Raw genomic sequence first — 19051 nt, 5'->3', positions numbered from 1 at the left:
TTAAACGACTCAAAGCATACACAATGTTTCACATAAACAACTTAAAGCAAATAAAATTAATGTCAATACATAATATCTTTCATAAACAACACAAAACAAATAACAATGTTTCAAATAACACCACAAACACACTCAATCTTTAAGACCAAAGTATAGGTTATCTTGAATGAGTTTCCCAAAATATGGTTGATCATTATTAAAAACATTTTCATCATTGTTAGTAGAATTTAAAAATAAATAAAAATAACTTTCATTGTCAATGGTCTCTCTTATAGTGGCGTCATTGTTGGATTTTCAGCTTCTCGCACTCGCCCTCTACTCTCTAGTAGGCTAGTCTCTTCTCTTCTCTCCCATCTTCTGTGATTTTTTTTATTAGGTTAAAGTGATGACTGACGTGAACCTTGGAGTTTTGTTTTGTTATATATATATATATATATATATATATATATCAATTTAGGCTAGAGCCACTGGGCTGATCTGTTTATTACATTTTTATCAATTTAGGGCCTTTGAGTTGCATTTGGAGGCCCAAAATAAGCCCAAAAAAAAAATCCTTTATAGCATGGGATCTTTAGTATTGTTATGGGATTTGGGATCCTATATGATCCTAAGATCTAGACCAAGATCCCACACAGATTTTACTTTAGTAAAGATCCTGGTGAGATTCATGATGTTTTAGATATGTAAGATCTTCGGATTCAAATTGGGATACTGATAATCATGCATATGACCCATAAATGTCATACATGTGTCTTTTATATTAAATATTTTGTAGTTAATGGCTTTAAAGTCACTTTAATTCACATTTATGTCATCATTACCTCAAATTTTATCTAATTATATATCTTTCAATTTTTTTTTTAATTATATTTTTTTAGGTAATGGTCTTTACATCAATTATGAGCTTTCTTTAAAAAATATCAGTTATGTAAATTTTTTTTTTTTTTTTATAAAGAAAAGGAACTAATTATTAGAGGTTTTTTTTTTTTTTTTTTTTTTTTTCTGAGATAGAGTTTTAACTTATGACGTTTACTACTAATAATAGTTTTTTATAATCAGACCAAGACATCAATCGGTTTTTAGTGTAGGTAGGGATTGAACCTCAGACCTTTTATTCAACCATTAGAGATTTTACTAGTTGAGCTAACTGGAACCCACAATTAAAGTTAATTGAGCCCTCTTTACAACTGCCAATCTTTCCATTTTCCTGAATTAAATTTTTGGATCCTCAAACTAGAGGATGCACACAATGATGATATGTATTCTTTTAATAATGCATAAAACACTGACATATATAATCTTTCTTTTTCTTTTTCTTTTTTGTTAGTAACCTAAAAGGCATGTTTTGCCTTTTGTGAAAATATATTACAATAACATATGTGAAAATATCTAATAATTATAAGATTTAATAAATAATCAAATAATTGAAAACATTTGAGGTGAAGAAACTGGGAAAAAAATGCCATAAAGTGTATTATGAGGTAGTGAGTAGCCTTGTTCAAGATCTAACTATTACCAATGAATCCGACCAGTGCCAAATCGATCCGATCGCTGCTAAGCACTATTGTAGGTGTCCGACATGGTGGTTGGTGGCAATCTAAGCACATTGAAGATGGACGATATGGCGATTGGTGGTTATTTTACACTCTGATGAGAAACTGTACTACACCAATATATACATATATATATATATATATATATATACACCATAATTTAACAGATGTGTATATAGTTTTATGCTTCAGTAGAGAGAAGAGAACTCAGAGAAGGCAAGTTAGAGAGGCAACGTAGAAGAAGAAGAAAACGGCATTAGGTGGGTTAGGAAAATGTTAGGGTTTTTTTTATATTATTTATTAAATATACACTAAAACGACGTCTTTTTGAACTTGATATTAATTTTAATATCAATTCCAAAATGATGTCATTTTCAAATTAAATAATAATAAAAACTCAAATAACTTCGTTTTCAATTTTGAAACCCTAGATTTATTTACTCACACTCCCCCATCTCTCTCATCAGTCTCCCTCTCCCAGTCCTAAACTCCCAACATCTCTCTCTCTCTCTCTCTCTCTCTCTCTCTCTCTCTCTCTCTCTCCTCAACTTTTTCCTTTTGCTGCTTGCTGCCCTCATACAATACTGCTCAATGCCACTGTTCTTGAAGTTTTACCCTCTCCTCTCTCTTTGTCACGACATTCTCAGGAGTTTCTAGTGAAGGTTATGACTTTGGATGCTCATCCTTTCAATGTTTTGTACTAGGTTTGTTATGTATTTTATTTTCAATGGTTTTCTTTTATCTTTTATGGGTTTGGTTTAGTTTTTTCATTTGGATTTTTTGTGATTTGAAATGGGCTATTTTGGAGAGAAAGATTGAGAATTTCTTTGTAGTTGTTTTTTTTCTTTCGTTTTTTTATATGAATATTTGGGTTTTTTTAATGATTATGATGTGGTTTTGGGATGTTATTTGCATTGTGTTTAGTTTTTGAGAAAATAGGGAATTAACTGCACCAAACTAATATGGTGTACCGCACCTTTTGTAGACTGGTTTCTACCATCCACAAGTGAGGTGCGTTCAAGAATGAGGGAAAACCACACCTTATAGGTGTGGTGCAAAAATACCCCCAATAACCAGCCGCACCATACTACACCGTGTACAAGCCTAGTAGTGAGAACGAAACTAATCATTGTGAGCTAAACTGTGATCACAAACTGATATAATTATTAGTTTGTCATTTGGAGTTTCATAAATTGAAGGAGGGTTTAGCGTACATTGTTTATGTTGATGTTAGTGAGGACCTTCAGAATTTCATGGTCCTGTTTTTCTCCTTATTTGTTGCTTGGTGAGGACCTTCAGGATCAATCCCTGTCTACACTAAAAACTGATTAGTGTCTTGGTCTGATGATAAATAGCTATCATTATGAGCAAACTTCAATGGCATTTTTCCCATTTTATTTTGAGATGTCTTTAATGAAGTTCTCTTGGAAAAATCCATAAATAAATTTCTTAATATACCATTTACTTTATTTAAAAAGTCAATATCCACTCTCAATAAAATATAAATTAAAGAGGGTGGTTTTGGAAAGTTAAACATATTTATGTAAAAAACAATGCATTAAATGATGTTCATTTTAAAATTTAAATTTTTATATTAATATATTTGAGTTTGACTCCATTAATAGTTGAGTCAAAACTTAGGCTTTGACTTAACTCATAGTACCAGTTCAAGGCCTAGGCAACTTAGGCCCTCACTTGTCCCAATTTTTAAAAATGTTTTAAGGCCCCTGTTAAAGAAACTGATAGTTTTTAGACCCCTTAAAACACAATTGATTTAACCTAGGTAATTAGCTAAGTTGTTACTTAGTCCAATTTAACAAATCTAGGTTATCACAATCACAAAGATCATATCATGCAAAGCAGCGGAAAGATAAATAACACAAGATATGATCACCCAGGAAACCAAACCGATAGAAACTTGGGGAGGATTTAATCTAGCTATCCTCAAGGTAAATTTGAATCCACTATCTTGAAAGAATCGAAGTTCATACAATAAGACTTACAAGCCCCCACACTCGACTTCTTATTGCTACCAACCAGTAAAACTTACTGACACGACCATGTGCAAGCTCCGAATCCATGGACTCCTTTTTTCTTGGATTCATCACCAGATACAAGCACACCCGCTTGTGTTTTCTTTAAACTTCAATGGCAACAACCGAGTTGATCATCAAGGTGTAGAAAAATATCTTCTCCTTGAAAACCCTAAGTTTGTGTAAAGGAAAGCTCCGCTAGATCTCACAAGAGATTTACATAAACAGCAATATGAGCAATACTAAAATGTGGCTAGGGTTTACCTTTTATACTTAGGACAAATTAGAAAACCCTAAAACGTTTTAAACAACTAGGGCTGAATTGGAAATCTGCAGAAAAAAACATTTTGTCCAAGATTCGATCAATCGAGCCTAAGCTTCGATCGATCGAGCCAGGCCGTAATGCATAATTCTTTCTGCATTAGCTCGATTCCAACTTTACATAAAATACACAACTTTGAGCAAGACTAAAATACTTCTAAACACATTATTTTGATCATGGTTTGCCAACAATACACATTGGAGTTATAAATACATAAATACCTAATTCTTTAGAACCTAACAGAAACAAAAGATGTCAAAATTGTTTTAAAAAATGAAAAAAATTTAGAATGGTAACTAAATGGGTAAATTGCAAAATACACTCTTGAAGTTTGAGGTTACTTGGATTTTACACCATAACATTTGAGAAAATGGTTTTTACTCCTTGAAGTTTCATTCCATTAGCAAAACTCAATCCTAGTGACTTGCATATGTGGTTGCTGAGTGACAAGCTAACATGTTGATGTGTAATTTTTTTTTTTTTTTTTTTTTGCCAAATTAGCTTTACAACATCGTTTCAAAGAAAGCAAAATCACTTGTAGATTGAGACGGCACCGTTTCGCCCAAACTCAAAAAACAAAACCATTACTCTTACAAGTTACGACCCGTTTTAGCACACTATTTCACATTCCCAAAATCCCTGGTTTTTATTAAAAAATAAATATAAAACCCAATTTATATTATTAGTTAGGCAACGTTTCAAACATATTTAGTTTCTAACAATTCGAGTTCTCTGCACTCGATTTTGCCCAGTGAATTTGCACTTGGAAATCGAGTGTCTCACACTCGATTTCCATACTCACATGGAAATCGAGTGTCTCACACTTGATTTTCTCATAGCAAAATCGAGTCCTCTGGACTCAATTTGTTAGAAATGAAATTTGTTTCAAACCTTGCCTAACTAATAATATAGTTTGAGTTTTATAGTTATTTTTTAATAAAATCTAAAATCCCTAAACCAAACCTGTTAAGCCACAAACCCAGCCTTAAGCTCCATCGGTAACAGCTCTAGATCGGGTCCAAGACAGCGGCAGTGAGTTTCTCTTCTTTTTCTCTCCAACTGGTTTCTCTCTTCTACCCAAATAATGGTTAAAAGTAAGGAACTACACAGTTGGTTTGAAGAATCAAGAAATCAAAATCAAAAGCAAGCCCTCTTCAACCCACTTATTTTTTTCCCTAGAGACAACACACAACAGAAAGCTCAAAAAGAAGCCAAAAGATTGATACCCAAATAACAAAATTGAGTAATTGGCGTAAAGTCACATATGGGTTAGTAAACAACTATGCTAAAAACAACAATGTAAAAGCAAACCCCAGATGTGCGTGTCTGTGTATGAGAGAGAGACATGAAAAGTAATAATAAAAGTACTCTCAAATCAAACAAAATTACTCAGTACTCAAATATATTTTTCAGTTATTCCAACTTCTAAACATTTCAACCAAGATGCGCAGTCACCTAGGATGTAAAACTAGCCAACAGAAGAGAGAGACTAGTTGGAGAGAGAGAGAACTAAAGAGAGGAGAAATGGATGGTTTTGTGTTTTGAGTTTGGGTGAAATTTTGCCTTTTCAATGTGCCAGTGCCTTTGTTTTCTTTGCAACGGTGTTGTTTGTAGAGCTAATTTAGCATAATAAATTACACATCAGCATGCCAGTGAGTCACTTAACAACCACATGTGCAAGTCACATAGAGCACTCACAGTAGTGGTGCTAAATAGCTATATTACTATTTTTTATCACCACTGATCATAAAAGTAGAGCTACAGCAATGTAGCTATAGCCAAATTTTTTTGCTTCTTAGCTACAGTGCACATCTAAAGATAGATGTGCATTGTAGCTCAAAGGTAAAAAGAAAATATTATTTATTTTGTGTTCACACTATGATTAGAATATTTTAATTTTTTCTTTCTTTCTCCTCCTTCCCCATTTCTACTCGTTGCTCCTGTTTCCCCTCAATCGGTCCTCACACTCTTCATTTCTTCCCGTTGCAAGCTTCAATTCCTCCACTCTCCGTCGACCCAAGCCCCTGCCCAACGCCGACAACGCCGATTGATCTCTTCATTCTTTGCCCCTATCTCTTTGCTATCTCATTTTTTTCTCTACTCTGTCTCTCAATCTTTCTCCGTCTCAAACACTAAGACCCATGATCAGCAATGCTAGGTTTTGATTTTGTCGTCGTGATTGACAAAACAACGTTGTCGCCGTGACTAGGTTTTATGTTAATGGATTCTATTTTTATTTTGATGAATGGGTTTTGATTTTGTTGATGGTTGATGAATGGGGTTTGTTGATGGTTGATGAATGGTGGCTAGGTTTCTCTGGTTTCGTGGTGGCTTTTGGCTAATTTGATGGTTGATGATGGGTTCTATTTTTATTTTAATGAATGGGTTTTGATTTTGTTGATGGTTAATGAATGGGTTTGTTGATGGTTGTTGAATGGTGGCTGGGTTTCTCTGGTTGATGAAGGTGGTGGCGAGGGTGGTGGTGGTGGTGGTGGTTGTGGCTGTGGTTGTGGTTGTGGTTGGTGTTGTGGATGTTTTTTAGGTAGTGGGATATATTATTTTATTGTATGGGATATATTATTTTATTGTGATGTTTATATTATTTTATTGCGTTGAAAGGTAAAATAGATCCACTGCTGCAACATGTGTGTAGGTAAAATAAATAAAGTAACTTTTGGTGGAGTTAAAATGCTAAAATTTTAGCTCCACTGCTATGGATGCTCAATGGAGGGTTGAGTTTTCTTAATAGAACAAAACTTCAGGGTGGGAAATCCAATTTTTAAAATTTCAAGATATAAAATTCAAACAACCCCAAACTTCATGAGTGTATTTTGTAATTTACCATAACTAATTTTTTTTTAAAGAAAAAAACATACGTGAGTTTTGCACTCTTTTCTCATCTTTAAGAAGATTGCAAAAGATTGAGCTAATAGAAATTCGATATAATTAAAACTCTGAACTATTTCACACACATAAAAAAAAAAAAAAAATGTTATGAATGTGCCAAATAATTATTGACGATCAAATTTCATGAGAATTTTTAAAAGAGATATTAATAAAATCTAAATACAAAAACTATATTAGCAATTTTGTCTTAAAAATCAAGAAGAATGGTTTTTAAACAAAAAATATATATATAAAAAGTTGAATAAATTATTGTAATTTAATATTAAAATATTAAAATAATTCACTAAAATTTATTACCTTAAGCTCCAAAATGTATTGAGTAGACCATGTTGACTTATATGTTAAATAAGAAAACAAAAACAAACTTTTTCCTTAAACCCTATGCATACAATTTTTTTTTTTTTTTTTTTTTTATTGAAGCTGCATTTTTATATTGTTCTATATGTGAAAAATATCTTCTTCTTCCTTTTTGTGTGTGTGTGTGGGGAGAATCAATATCATATTGTTCTATATGTAGAAAACAGGTTCCGCAAGTTTCTTGTGCTATACAAATATTTTACCCTTGTTAGTTAAAATTTCTCTTTCCATGTACTTCTAGAGAAAGAAACAATTGTTTTACTTTTTCAAACGCGAGGTAGCATGAAGATTGTGGCAAAAATGTTCAAATCAACCAAACTTCTCAGCCAAATAATCAAAGAATTTTCAGCTCGAAGCAAACACTTGGTCAAATATCTCATAAACAAACGTGGTTGGTCATATTTTCCTTAATCAGAATCACTTTGAAAGATTATCCAATATTTCTTTATGTTAATCATTTATCATTGTTTATAGTTGTCCATCTTTGACTCAATATCATCAGCTAGTAGCCTAGTACCTCTTGGGAATATCAGCATATTTGTTCTTTCACACTACCTGCTTAAGCAACGTTTAGGACAAGAAAAGTGAGGAAATAGAATGAAATAGAAATAAAAATTATAAAAAAAAAATAGGATAATTTTTTTCTCAGGAAAAAAAAAGGATAATTAGATACCTATAATTGTCTCTTATGTTTTGTATAAAATATTTAAATTTTAAGTTTTATATTTTAAAATTATACAAAAAAAAAAAAAAAAACATGAGTTTGTTGTTAAAACTAAATAATATTTCATAGATATGAAATTTGGCTTATATTTAAAAAATGAATAAAATATGTAATTCAATGGTAAAACGTTATTTGGTTGTATAAGATAATAATAATAATAATAATATTATTAACAAATGGTTACATTTATACTTAATCCTAATCCCTCTTTTTATCCCCATTTTTTAAAGATAAATATATATCCTCAATCACTATATATATATATATATATATATATATTCTTTTTCTTTTTTTGAGATTTGAAAAGCTAATATATATTCATGGACATATTGGAATAAATCTTTTATTTTTGGCTTTGTTAGTGGCCGTTATAGCATGGTCTATAGCAACGATTTTTGGCGTTTTAGAAACCAACGCCATTGGACCAGGTTTTATAGAGCGGTTTTTTTTTTTTTTTTTTTTTTGAGAAGCCTTATAGAGCGGTTAGCTGGGTGCTTTTGTGAATTCGTTGAGGACGTTTTAAATGGGACTTACTCGTAGTGTGAAATAGCTAAAAACTAATAAATAGATATCCTTCAAATTAAAAATGATTCGATTTCTTATAAAAAATTAATTATATTATAAAATTCAACTTTTATTGAATGACAGCTATTAACCATATCCTTTATTTTATTTTTATTTATTGAAAATTTTTGTTTGAGATTAATACTTTTCACCCGTATCTTCCTTAGTAAGTTACGTTGTTGAAATAACGATGACAAACAAGTCAGATTGAGTTTTTTCCCTTTTCTTTTCTGTGACTTTCGAGAGATAATTACGTCTTGCTCTTCAAGGGTGGAAGTGTTCAAAGAATCTGTTTCTGGTCAAAACGCACATGTAATAGACTTGCTTTGCAAGGTATTTGTTGGTGATATGACTGATTGGCACCTTAATGCTTTAGATAATGCCCTTTTTTTTTTTTGGTCAAACTTTAGATAATGCCCTTGAATTATACTAGTACGGTATATTGACTAATTATTTACCGTATTTTCTTATTTGAAAGTTTATTATTCCAATATAAAAAGATGATTATATTATGCACCATGCATTGGACTTTACAAAAGTATAAATGACCTGCTTGCGAGTGCTTTGAGGGTGCGTTTGTGCAGCGGCGGCGTTTGCGTTTGTGTAGGTTGTGATTTTTTTGCTGACTTATGGTACTGTTTATAAACCAGTTAGGTGATAAAAATGCGTGAGTAGTAATTTGTAACAATAAAAAATATTTTATTATAGTGTTTTCAATAATAATTTTTTAACTTTCAATAAAATAAATGGTATCCAAAAGCATACTGAATATGAACTAACTGATCGCAAATATATTTACACTAGGTTACAAAACTAAAACAGTCAACAAATTTTAAAAAACTAAATTGAAAAACTAAATGTAATAAAAGAAAATTTTGGTTTAGTTTGGGTCCATATGATAAGGATAACAATCAAATTTCAAATATAGAACATTAAGGAGGACAGACATTTCATGCATCAGCTTCTATTCAACATGTTTGGTCAGCCTCTCAGAATCTTCAAAGAAAAAAGAAAATTCTCAAGAGAACAGTTCTGTCACAGGAGCATTAATTAAAACAGATTATAAAAATATATGATTAGCTCACAAGTGAGAACCATAGCTTAACTTTAAGGCTGATCTACATTGTTTTCATTAATTTAGGCTTAAATAAAAGTACGGATAGGGACATTTTCAAATTGGAATAACCTTCTTCATAATACTAAATGACATTTAATTTGTGAATAGCTGAAGTCTATTTTTTTTTTTTTTTAAATATATAATTTCTTGTTGTTCACACCGTGGCTGATATAATCAGGATTTTTTTTTTCTTTGGTAAGTGATCAGTGGATAGGTGTTAGACATATCGTCATTAGTAGTGGATTTTTTTATACATCACTGAATAAAAAATGATAAAAGAAATCATTGTTATAAATAGGTCCAACCAAATTCTATTCTGTGTTTTTTTTTTTTTTTTTTTTTTTTTTTTTTTTTGAGAATGAAATTCTATTCAGTGTTAAGACTGCAAGTTGGGGGATATAAATATAAAATATTGTTGAATTAACTTTAAAATAACAAAAAATTTATGCGAAATAATTCGTAAAAAAAAAAATAGATTCATTGAATTGCATGTTTGAGTTTAATAAAATCAACCGGGATAATATCTAGGCCCACTTATACAGAAAAGTAAATGTTGACAATATTTCCATAAATGGTTGATTATTTCTGTGGGGCCAGAGGATTTGTGACCCTGGCTCACTTTACGTTGGGGCCCAAAACCCGAGCCGAGGAGGGATATAGCCGAGGACCTACAGTGAAAGCCCAAGTAGCCTTGAGACGTGGCCGAGGATGACTCTATCCTCGGCATCCCCAAGGCACTCCTAAAAGAAAGGACAAGAACGGCATAGGAACAGTTTTTGGAAGAGCCGAACACATCCGTGTTGATAGATAAAGGAGCCCTGGATAATATGGCGACAAAGGACGAGGGAAAGGTTGTCATTACTGCAATTAAATACTCTGCGCCAGACAGAGCAATACTTTTCAACTTTTACAACCACTCTCAACCACTTTGAATATGGGCTGATGGGACAAGTATCAGCTCTGGAAAGTTGAACCTACACATGGATGTTGGAAGAGGGGTAAAGGCTAATATAAAAGGAAAAGTAAGCAGTCCAGAAAAAAGAACTGGAAAAAAGGCCAAGAACCAGAGCCTCCCAGACCGCATCGAGGAGAAAGACTCCTTGAGCGAACATGGTTTAATTCTATATGAACACCATGACTAACCACCGTTCAGTGACCAAGGCCTAGCCTTTCAAGCCCACGCTCTACAAATTATATTGTTTAGGCCTTTTAACGTACGAACCTAAGACTGGTTTTGGAATCGTTACAAATTGAGTCCTTACAATTTCTAAATTAATAAATTTTCTAAGCATTTGCATCTGGATATCTGAACAAATATTTATTTTACACACTCAAAAGCTATTTTATTCATTTTATCATTTTATTTTATAACTCACCTAACATTTTAGTTCTTATATATCTTTCAACCCTATTAATTTATTTTTTCAATTCTCTTTCTTCCTCCCTAACTCTCTATCTTTTCCACTGCTTTTTTTTATCTTCCTCTAAAACAAACCAAAAAAAATTATATATATATTTATAACATTTTATATTTTTGTTTTACAAGCATGCTACAATAGTGTGTATAAATACAAACTTCCAGTTCATAGTTACTATTTTTTTTTTTCAATAATAGCAACCCAGATAAAGCTTGTTTTGAGCCTCTGAAAATGTAAAATAGTAATTTAGAAGGTTTTACACCCCAAAACTAATACTACTCACCTTGCTTTAAACAAGATTTAGAAGTCATAGCGCCGCTTCCCAATACATTAACATTATATATGTTGCAGTCTTGCACTTAAAAATGTCTTGTATGGCAAAAAAAAAAAAAATCTTTAACGTTATTATTAATAGTTCCCCCCGGACATGTTTTAATTTAAATAATAAATCTTTAACGTTAATAAAATAAAACTAATAATCTTCAAAAAATAAAATAAAATAAAACTAATAGATGGTCATTGATAAGTTGATAATGATAAAATAAATACTCTCTCTCTCTCGCACAATTATTATTTTAGTAAGTCTAAAGCCACAACAACTTTCCTAATTTTTTTCACAACTCTTGAGATGATTGGTTGTAATCAGTATATAATAAAATTAATGTTTGTGATGATCGTAAGTGAAAATAACATTTTACATTAATCACAACATGTTATTTCAATAAATAGTAAAAAAAAAAATTAGAAAATTTGTTGTATGTATGATATTATTGATTTTTTTTTTTTCTGCTAAAAGAAAAATCATAAGAAGAGAAGCGGCAACCCCTACACAGCTAGGACAACACAAAGAGAGAAGTCTACCAACGTGCTCATTATTGATATTATTTTATCTTTTAGATGAATCAGAATCACACAATAGCTCACTAAAGATACAAACATGGGTTTGGTCACTTTGGTGTCATTTAATTTATGGGTGTGAAAGCAGTACGCCAAAGCGAATACATGGGTGTTTTGTTTATGTGTCTGTTCAAATAGTATAACATTTAATTTAATAGCCACTTGACCAATTAAGGAGGTAAGACCAATCTCACAAAGTTCCAAGATAAACCCATCTGGAATCTAAGTGCTGATCTCATTGACATTAACAGACGTTGTTTCCAGGAAGCAGCACATTTTCAAATTGGTCCTAATTCTCAATGTCTCTCTCTCTCAAAGAATGGTCAAGACTAGACAATAGCATGTTTTACTTTGACCAAATGTCACTATAAAAGTAGTAGAGCCAAACGTGCTTCTTTCTTTCACACCAAATAGAAGAGTGGTAGAGAGTGAATATATCCACACTCAAAAAACCATGAGCAAGACCATGTCTAGCTCTAGTGAATTGGAGCAATTCTATGACCAAGCCATGGATCATGGATTCTCGGATCCTATGGCAGTCACAACAAGTGTCACAAATAGCACCATGGTGAGCCCAAATAGTTCAAGTGGAACCAATGGTCAATTGACTCCAAAGGGTGTATCAAAACCAATCCGAAGGAGGTCTAGAGCTTCAAAGAAAACACCCACAACCCTCCTCAATGCTAATACCAGCAATTTTAGAGCTTTGGTGCAACAATTCACTGGTTGTCCTAGCGCATCCATTTCATTTATGAATCAAAGAGGTCCTGTCAACTTAGATTTTGGAAAAGGGAGAGAAGAAAATCAAAGAGTTGTAACTTCGGTAATGGGACCTTTTGGTAACAATTATTGTTATCAGCATCAACAATCTCAATCGCCACAGCATCATCAACTTGTAGAGCATCATCAGCACCAACAATTTCAACAGCAACAATTGGTACCACTACAAGAACAGCAAAGTATGTACTCGTTTGGCAATATTGGTAATGATGTTTTTGCTACGTCTAGCAATAACCCTAGACTTAACATGGAAGGTGTTAACGGGTTTGCATTGGAAGATAATGTTTCTTTGCATGAACTAACCATGAATTCTTTCTCTAATCGTGATGATAGGAATAGTGGTTATTTTGTTTGAGGAAAAATGGTGCACAAAATTAGTTCTTGATCTTTAGAATGATCTTCATCAATCATCAATATTCAGCTATGTAAAGTTTTATGCGTAACGCTATCACGAAAATAAGATATATTTTGTAGCTACTAGATGCATTATACTATATATAGTTCATTTATCTTCTACTTCTTGTTATCTCTCTCTCTCTCTCTCTCTCTCTCCAAGTGAATGAGTTCTTTTGAAGAGATAGAATGCTTTAACCGAGAAAGTCTCGTGTACCTCATGAATCTCACTCAAGACTGGAAGTGTAAAGATTTAATGAGAAATGAGAATATATATATAGTTGAAAGAGTTTTTACTTTTTACCGTTCAGATAACACGATCATCTCGTAAAGCTTTCTACATATTTCTACTACAATATTGAAAAATTGAGCTAATTCAAAGGAGGCCATATTTTTCTCTTTCTTGTTTCTTTCACTTTTTATTTTTTTAATAATAAATTTATTGTTCATGTGCGAATTAGGACGTATGGGGTGAAACATCCCAAGTTAGTGTGATGGTACATGAGCCACATATCAGACAGGAATGCTTATAGCTATGGGTATTGGTTTGGTTGAAAATGAAATTCTTCTGATGTGACAGCATTGTTACACTGAAGGCACAACCCTTAATTAGGTGGTGGTAATTTTGATTTTAAAAAATACATTCTAAAAAGAACAATACTAAGAATACAAACTTTTTTTTTCACAATTTGTTAAGGTTAACAAATTGTGATGAAATCAAAATTAGTTTTATATAAATTTGCCAATAACATCATTTTTATTATACACCAAGCATAACAGACTATGTTAACATTTATAAAAGAAGCTAGTGAAAAAAAAGAAAAAAATTGCATCTCCAAATTTATTGTTGTGAAATTCATTTGCAGTGGGTTACCTTCCGAACTTAAGTATGTTTGGGAGGAAAATGAGAGAGAGAACATAAGAAGAGGTAATTTTAGAATATACTTATTAATCTTTTACTCACTCTCATTTCTCTCCATCTAAACATAGGGAAAGTTCCAAAATCAGATCAGTGCAGGTGAAGCTTTTCGTCATGAATATATATAGTCAGCTAACTTGGAATTTAATTGGTATCCTTAATTAATACCATTCCAATAAGTTAATTTCATTATCCATGGTTCAGTGCTGCCCATATTAATTAAATGGTATCTTGGTCAAAACCTTGACTTGAGTGAGAAAGGGGACGAAGGATTGGAATGCAAAAGAGGACACTTTTTGTAGCTTTCTGCTTTTTCAGCCATCAAAGAAAACCCTTCTTTACGCCATGTCTATCTTCACCTTGCCTCTTCAATTTCAAATCTTTCGTTGCCTTTTGACTGAGTCTACCCATTATTATTATTATTTAAAAACAATTATGTTAAACATTTATATTCAGGCTGTGACTTTGTTTATAAATATTATTACTCCATCTCTCAGACCTGTTTATATATATATATATATATATATATTTTTTTTTTTTTTTTTTCAGTTTTGTGGGTTTATAGTTTATTTGACTTATGCATAAAATTTTAAAATTTTATTTTTTTATGAATAATTATATTATTTATTGAACTTTTTTTTAAAAAAAGTCAACTAACTATAATAGTAAAAAATAAACTCTCCCACCACCGCACACCATGGTGTGATGGTCACTCTACAAATATAAGTATTTGTGGAATATGGGGGGCAAGAGTCGAGGTTCAAGTCTCCAAGAGAGAGTTTCACATATATATACACTTAGATTAAGTTAAAGTAGAATTTTATCTTGTATCAAAAAATAAAAAATAAACTCCCCCAAATGAGCGCCCATGTGCAATTTGACATGATTTGTACGCGAATTCTGTAGATACTAGAATTGAGGGATATTTAGGATTTTAATTTATAATTAAACCAGTGTTTGTTTAGTATGTACTATGTACATTTTCATTTATCTTTTTTTAGCTTATTTGCTTATGTAAATTTTTTTTTAAACCTTACTTTTTTTTTCTAAGTGCAATTTTACTTTAATTTAATAAACTTTTAGTAAATATATAAGCAAATAAAATTTTATAGCAAAAAAGCTACATCTAATGAATGAAACACGTTCAGCACCTGCAAGTCATCAACATCAGTAAACCATTTTTTCCTGCTTTTGAGTGGCCCCTGGCGGCTTCAACAATGATCTCTGATTCTTCTTCGAGTCTATTTGGATATTGTTTATTTGTTAAAAATTGAAAACTTATTGCTGAAAACATTATAGTATAATATTTTTTTTAAAGTAAGATACTGTTCACACGTTTTTGTTCTTTGGCTGGTCCATGAACAATGCCATGGGACCAGCCAAAAAAACACAAAGGCAGCTTAAACGCAAACGCACACTTCATGTCATTGTAAAGTCAAGACAGCAAGTGCAGGTGTTGTAGGGTAAGCGTAGTTAGTAGCCTTTTTGCATCGACCGTTCACAGCAAGTTTTCTGGTTTTATAGCTTTCACTCCTAATGGAAAACCTATTAGCATTTTCTTAACTCAATGCATCAACTTGTATTTGTACTACAAAATTATTACTCATTGATAAAATGGATCCACATATGAATTGGATTAAAACAATGAGAGAGTACAAGACCAAAAAATAATGAAGACTGATCTTATCGATCTCTCCTTGCCTTTGAGTCAATGAATCATTCGATACATATGTGATGGCTATCAGCTTATCATGTTTATGAAATTTGCGCTTTAGTTTGTTATATTCAAATATCTTATTCGACAATATAAAATTCTATTAATTTTTTATGAACCAACAAATTTATTAAACCAGCAACAAAACTACGTACACAGACAAGGAAAGAGCTGCAGCTCTAATAGCAGAAACAAAGCAAGGAGGCCCCAACCCCACATCAATTAATTAATGAATTGAATCGGTGGATTTAATTCATTATATACTAAAGATTACTACCATGACTAACCCCATAGGTAACTTGAAGGGTTTAAACAAGAGCTTAGCCTTGATCTAGCCATGTCCTACTATTTTGAAAACAAAAATGTTCTCAAAATTTTAAAGAGATTAATACTAGAACTACAACTTGCTTGCATAGCAAGTTGTAAGTGGAGTAAAAACAATGGGTCCACAACTTTATCACTCACGACTTACCATGTAAGCAAGTAATAACAAAAGTTATAGCCCTAGCATTTTCTTTTTAAAGATGATACAATTTTTAAGCGAATGAAGGTAATAATAATTTTATACATCCATTGTATTATATCCACACTCACGACTTATCATGTAAGCAAGTAGTAACAAAAGTTATAGCCCTAGCATTTTCTTTTTAAAGATGATACAATTTTTAAGCGAATGAAGGTAATAATAATTTTATACATCCATTTTATTATATCTACACTCTTAGAGTTGTATGTGGACATACATATATACATACATACATACATATAGTAAGAGGGAAGAGGGAAGAGGTATATATAATCCATGAGATATATATATATATATATATATATATATTAACAATGCATTAAATATATATATATATATATACACTAGGTATCCGTTTGGATACTGATGATACCATTGAACGTTTGCGCTTTTATTTTTTTTGAGAAGTGCATTTCTCTCTTTTCTAGTGGGTCTCATGTACTGCTCATGAGACCCATAAATCTCTTTTTTTACCAAAACTTTCATTAAAAATGGATCTCACAATATTATTCACACATTTAAAATTATTTTGCTACAGTGTTTTCAGTTTTCAGCAAAATAAACAATATCCAAACACACCATAAAACATGCATGATGCAATCAAATACCAACAAGAGATGGAGCGCAAGATGCAGTATAGTAGCCTACAATATATATAAAAATAATTTTGACCTGTTTTTGGGAGGATAAAATGTTGAAACTTTTGACAAATTCATATCCATGTTTAAAGTAAATTACCATAAGCCAAAATCTTCAGCAAAATGCGTATGAAAATATAATTTGTAGATCTAAGGGTCTATATATATAATTTATTTATTAACTAGTGCCCTGAGAGTATATGCTAAAAAATAATGAATAAATACTTCATTATGAGCTATGTTATGCATATTTTTTTGAAAAAGAAAATACACTTCTTAATATAATTTATTAATTTATACATACAAATTTATTTAAAATGCATATTTTTTATTAACTTTATTTTTAAAAAAATATATAAAATATTATTTAATTAATTATTAAATACACCTTACCTAACACGTGCGCATTCGGTGTTCCTTAACAAAAGCCTTAAAAAATTAAACTCGTAACAACGTGAGACTGACCAAATCTTCACGTTGCTCATGTCAAAAGAGTTTTTTGTTAGTTGTTGCAACATGTGCGGCTGACAACTAGCTAGTGACTTTAGGTGCCGAATTTGTTGAATTCTTTAATAACTAGGAGTCCAAATCGTATCTGGAGTGTTAGGAACTTTTAATGTTCTCCATGCATGTGTTTGTGTATGTGACACAGACAAATAAAGGCATGTTTGGTAAGTGAGTTTAAACTCACATTTTAAACAATATTACATACTTTTTCACTTATACGTATTTCAAAAAACTTCAAATAACAATTCTCAAACTTCTCTACCAAACACCCCTTAAAACTCTTGCTATTATTGAGACTTGAAATAGTTCTATGGTGTCCTTAAGCCACCTTTAAATCCTATCTATTTTATTTTTCTCTTTTTTCGTCATCCATGACCTAAGGCTACGGCTAATAACCCATGTAGTATCTTTGTGTTTGTGGCACAGGAAAATAATAAATCTCTTGCTATGTTATTGAGACTTGAAATAGTTCCTTGGTTTTCTTAGAGCCACCTTTAATTTGTATCCTATCTATTTTATTTTTTCTGTTTTTTCGTCATCCATGACCTAATAAGGTTATGGCTAATAAACCATGCAGTATCTTTGAAAAATGCTAGGAATCTAACTTATTGCACAATTTTTGCTAGAACTTGGTCATATAACAAATTGTGAGCAGTGAAGAAAAAGTAATGTGTCCATGTGGGCAGTGGTGACTCTAGAAATTTTGTCCAGGGTGTTCCTATTCTACTTTGAAAAAATTTCGGGTCATTTTGGTCTATTTCAGGTGTTTCAAGACGTTCGGTAAATACCGGCCGAAATTCAAGATTTGGCGGGCATAAAGTTTGTGCTCAAAAAAAAAATTCTTAAAACCAAAACAAATTTGCATTTTGTACAACGAAAAATCTCAAAAGGGAAAGAAAAAAAAAATGAACAAAGGTACCTATACAATAAACTATAAGTTCATTTGACATATTAATAAAATTATTAATTATTGTTGTTTAGTTGTTTCATTAATTTGTTTGTCTTTTATAAACTATAATTTGTTGTATTGTTATTTCATTAATTATTAAATTATTAATTGTTGTTTAGAATAACATAATTTAATTTGTTTGTCCTTTATAATGTATTGGTTAATTAAATTATTAATTATAGTTTATTAGTTGCTTTCCCTAATTAATTATTGGTTAACTAAATTATTATTTATTAGTTGCACTAGCACACATCTATGTGCACATTACACTAAAAGAGCCAGCCATGTGCACATTACACATCTCATGGGCTGATGTGCACATTAATTACACTGCTTTAATTATTGTTTACCTGGCCCCATGTGTTCATCCACCCCCACCCCACTCCACTCAACAAACAAGCCAGTCAAGCCTCAAGAAAATTTCCCCAATCATAAGAGCTAGCTGCCAATCAGAAAATTTCACAATCACAAATCACAATACACATTACACTAAAAGACAATTAATAATTTAATATCTCACCGACACAAACACACACACCAACACCAACAGCAACAGCAACACCCACCAACACCAACGGATAAAATATTAAGATAAAGCCAAATTCAAAAAGTCAAAAAAACAGCCTTTTTTTTTTTTTTTTGATAAGTAAAAATAAATAAATAAATGCCAAATATTAATAAAGATAAAGTTAAAGGTTCAGCAGCTCAGCGGCCCAATCACAGAATCAGATAA

General features: G+C 31.5%; 1 protein-coding gene across 1 annotated transcript; it reads left to right on the top strand.

Annotated features, from left to right (window-relative positions):
- The first annotated feature begins 12297 nt into the window (after window positions 1-12297).
- On the top strand, window positions 12298-13166 carry LOC115969429 (VQ motif-containing protein 22-like). The gene has a single exon (XM_031089079.1). It carries the CDS (start codon window positions 12347-12349, stop codon window positions 13025-13027), a length of 681 nt encoding a protein of 226 aa, XP_030944939.1. The 5' UTR covers window positions 12298-12346; the 3' UTR covers window positions 13028-13166.
- The last annotated feature ends 5885 nt before the right edge of the window (window positions 13167-19051 follow it).

Source organism: Quercus lobata, chromosome 11 (genome assembly GCF_001633185.2).
Source record: "Quercus lobata isolate SW786 chromosome 11, ValleyOak3.0 Primary Assembly, whole genome shotgun sequence".
Lineage (NCBI taxonomy): Eukaryota > Viridiplantae > Streptophyta > Magnoliopsida > Fagales > Fagaceae > Quercus > Quercus lobata.
This window is presented reverse-complemented; position numbering and strand designations above follow the sequence as displayed.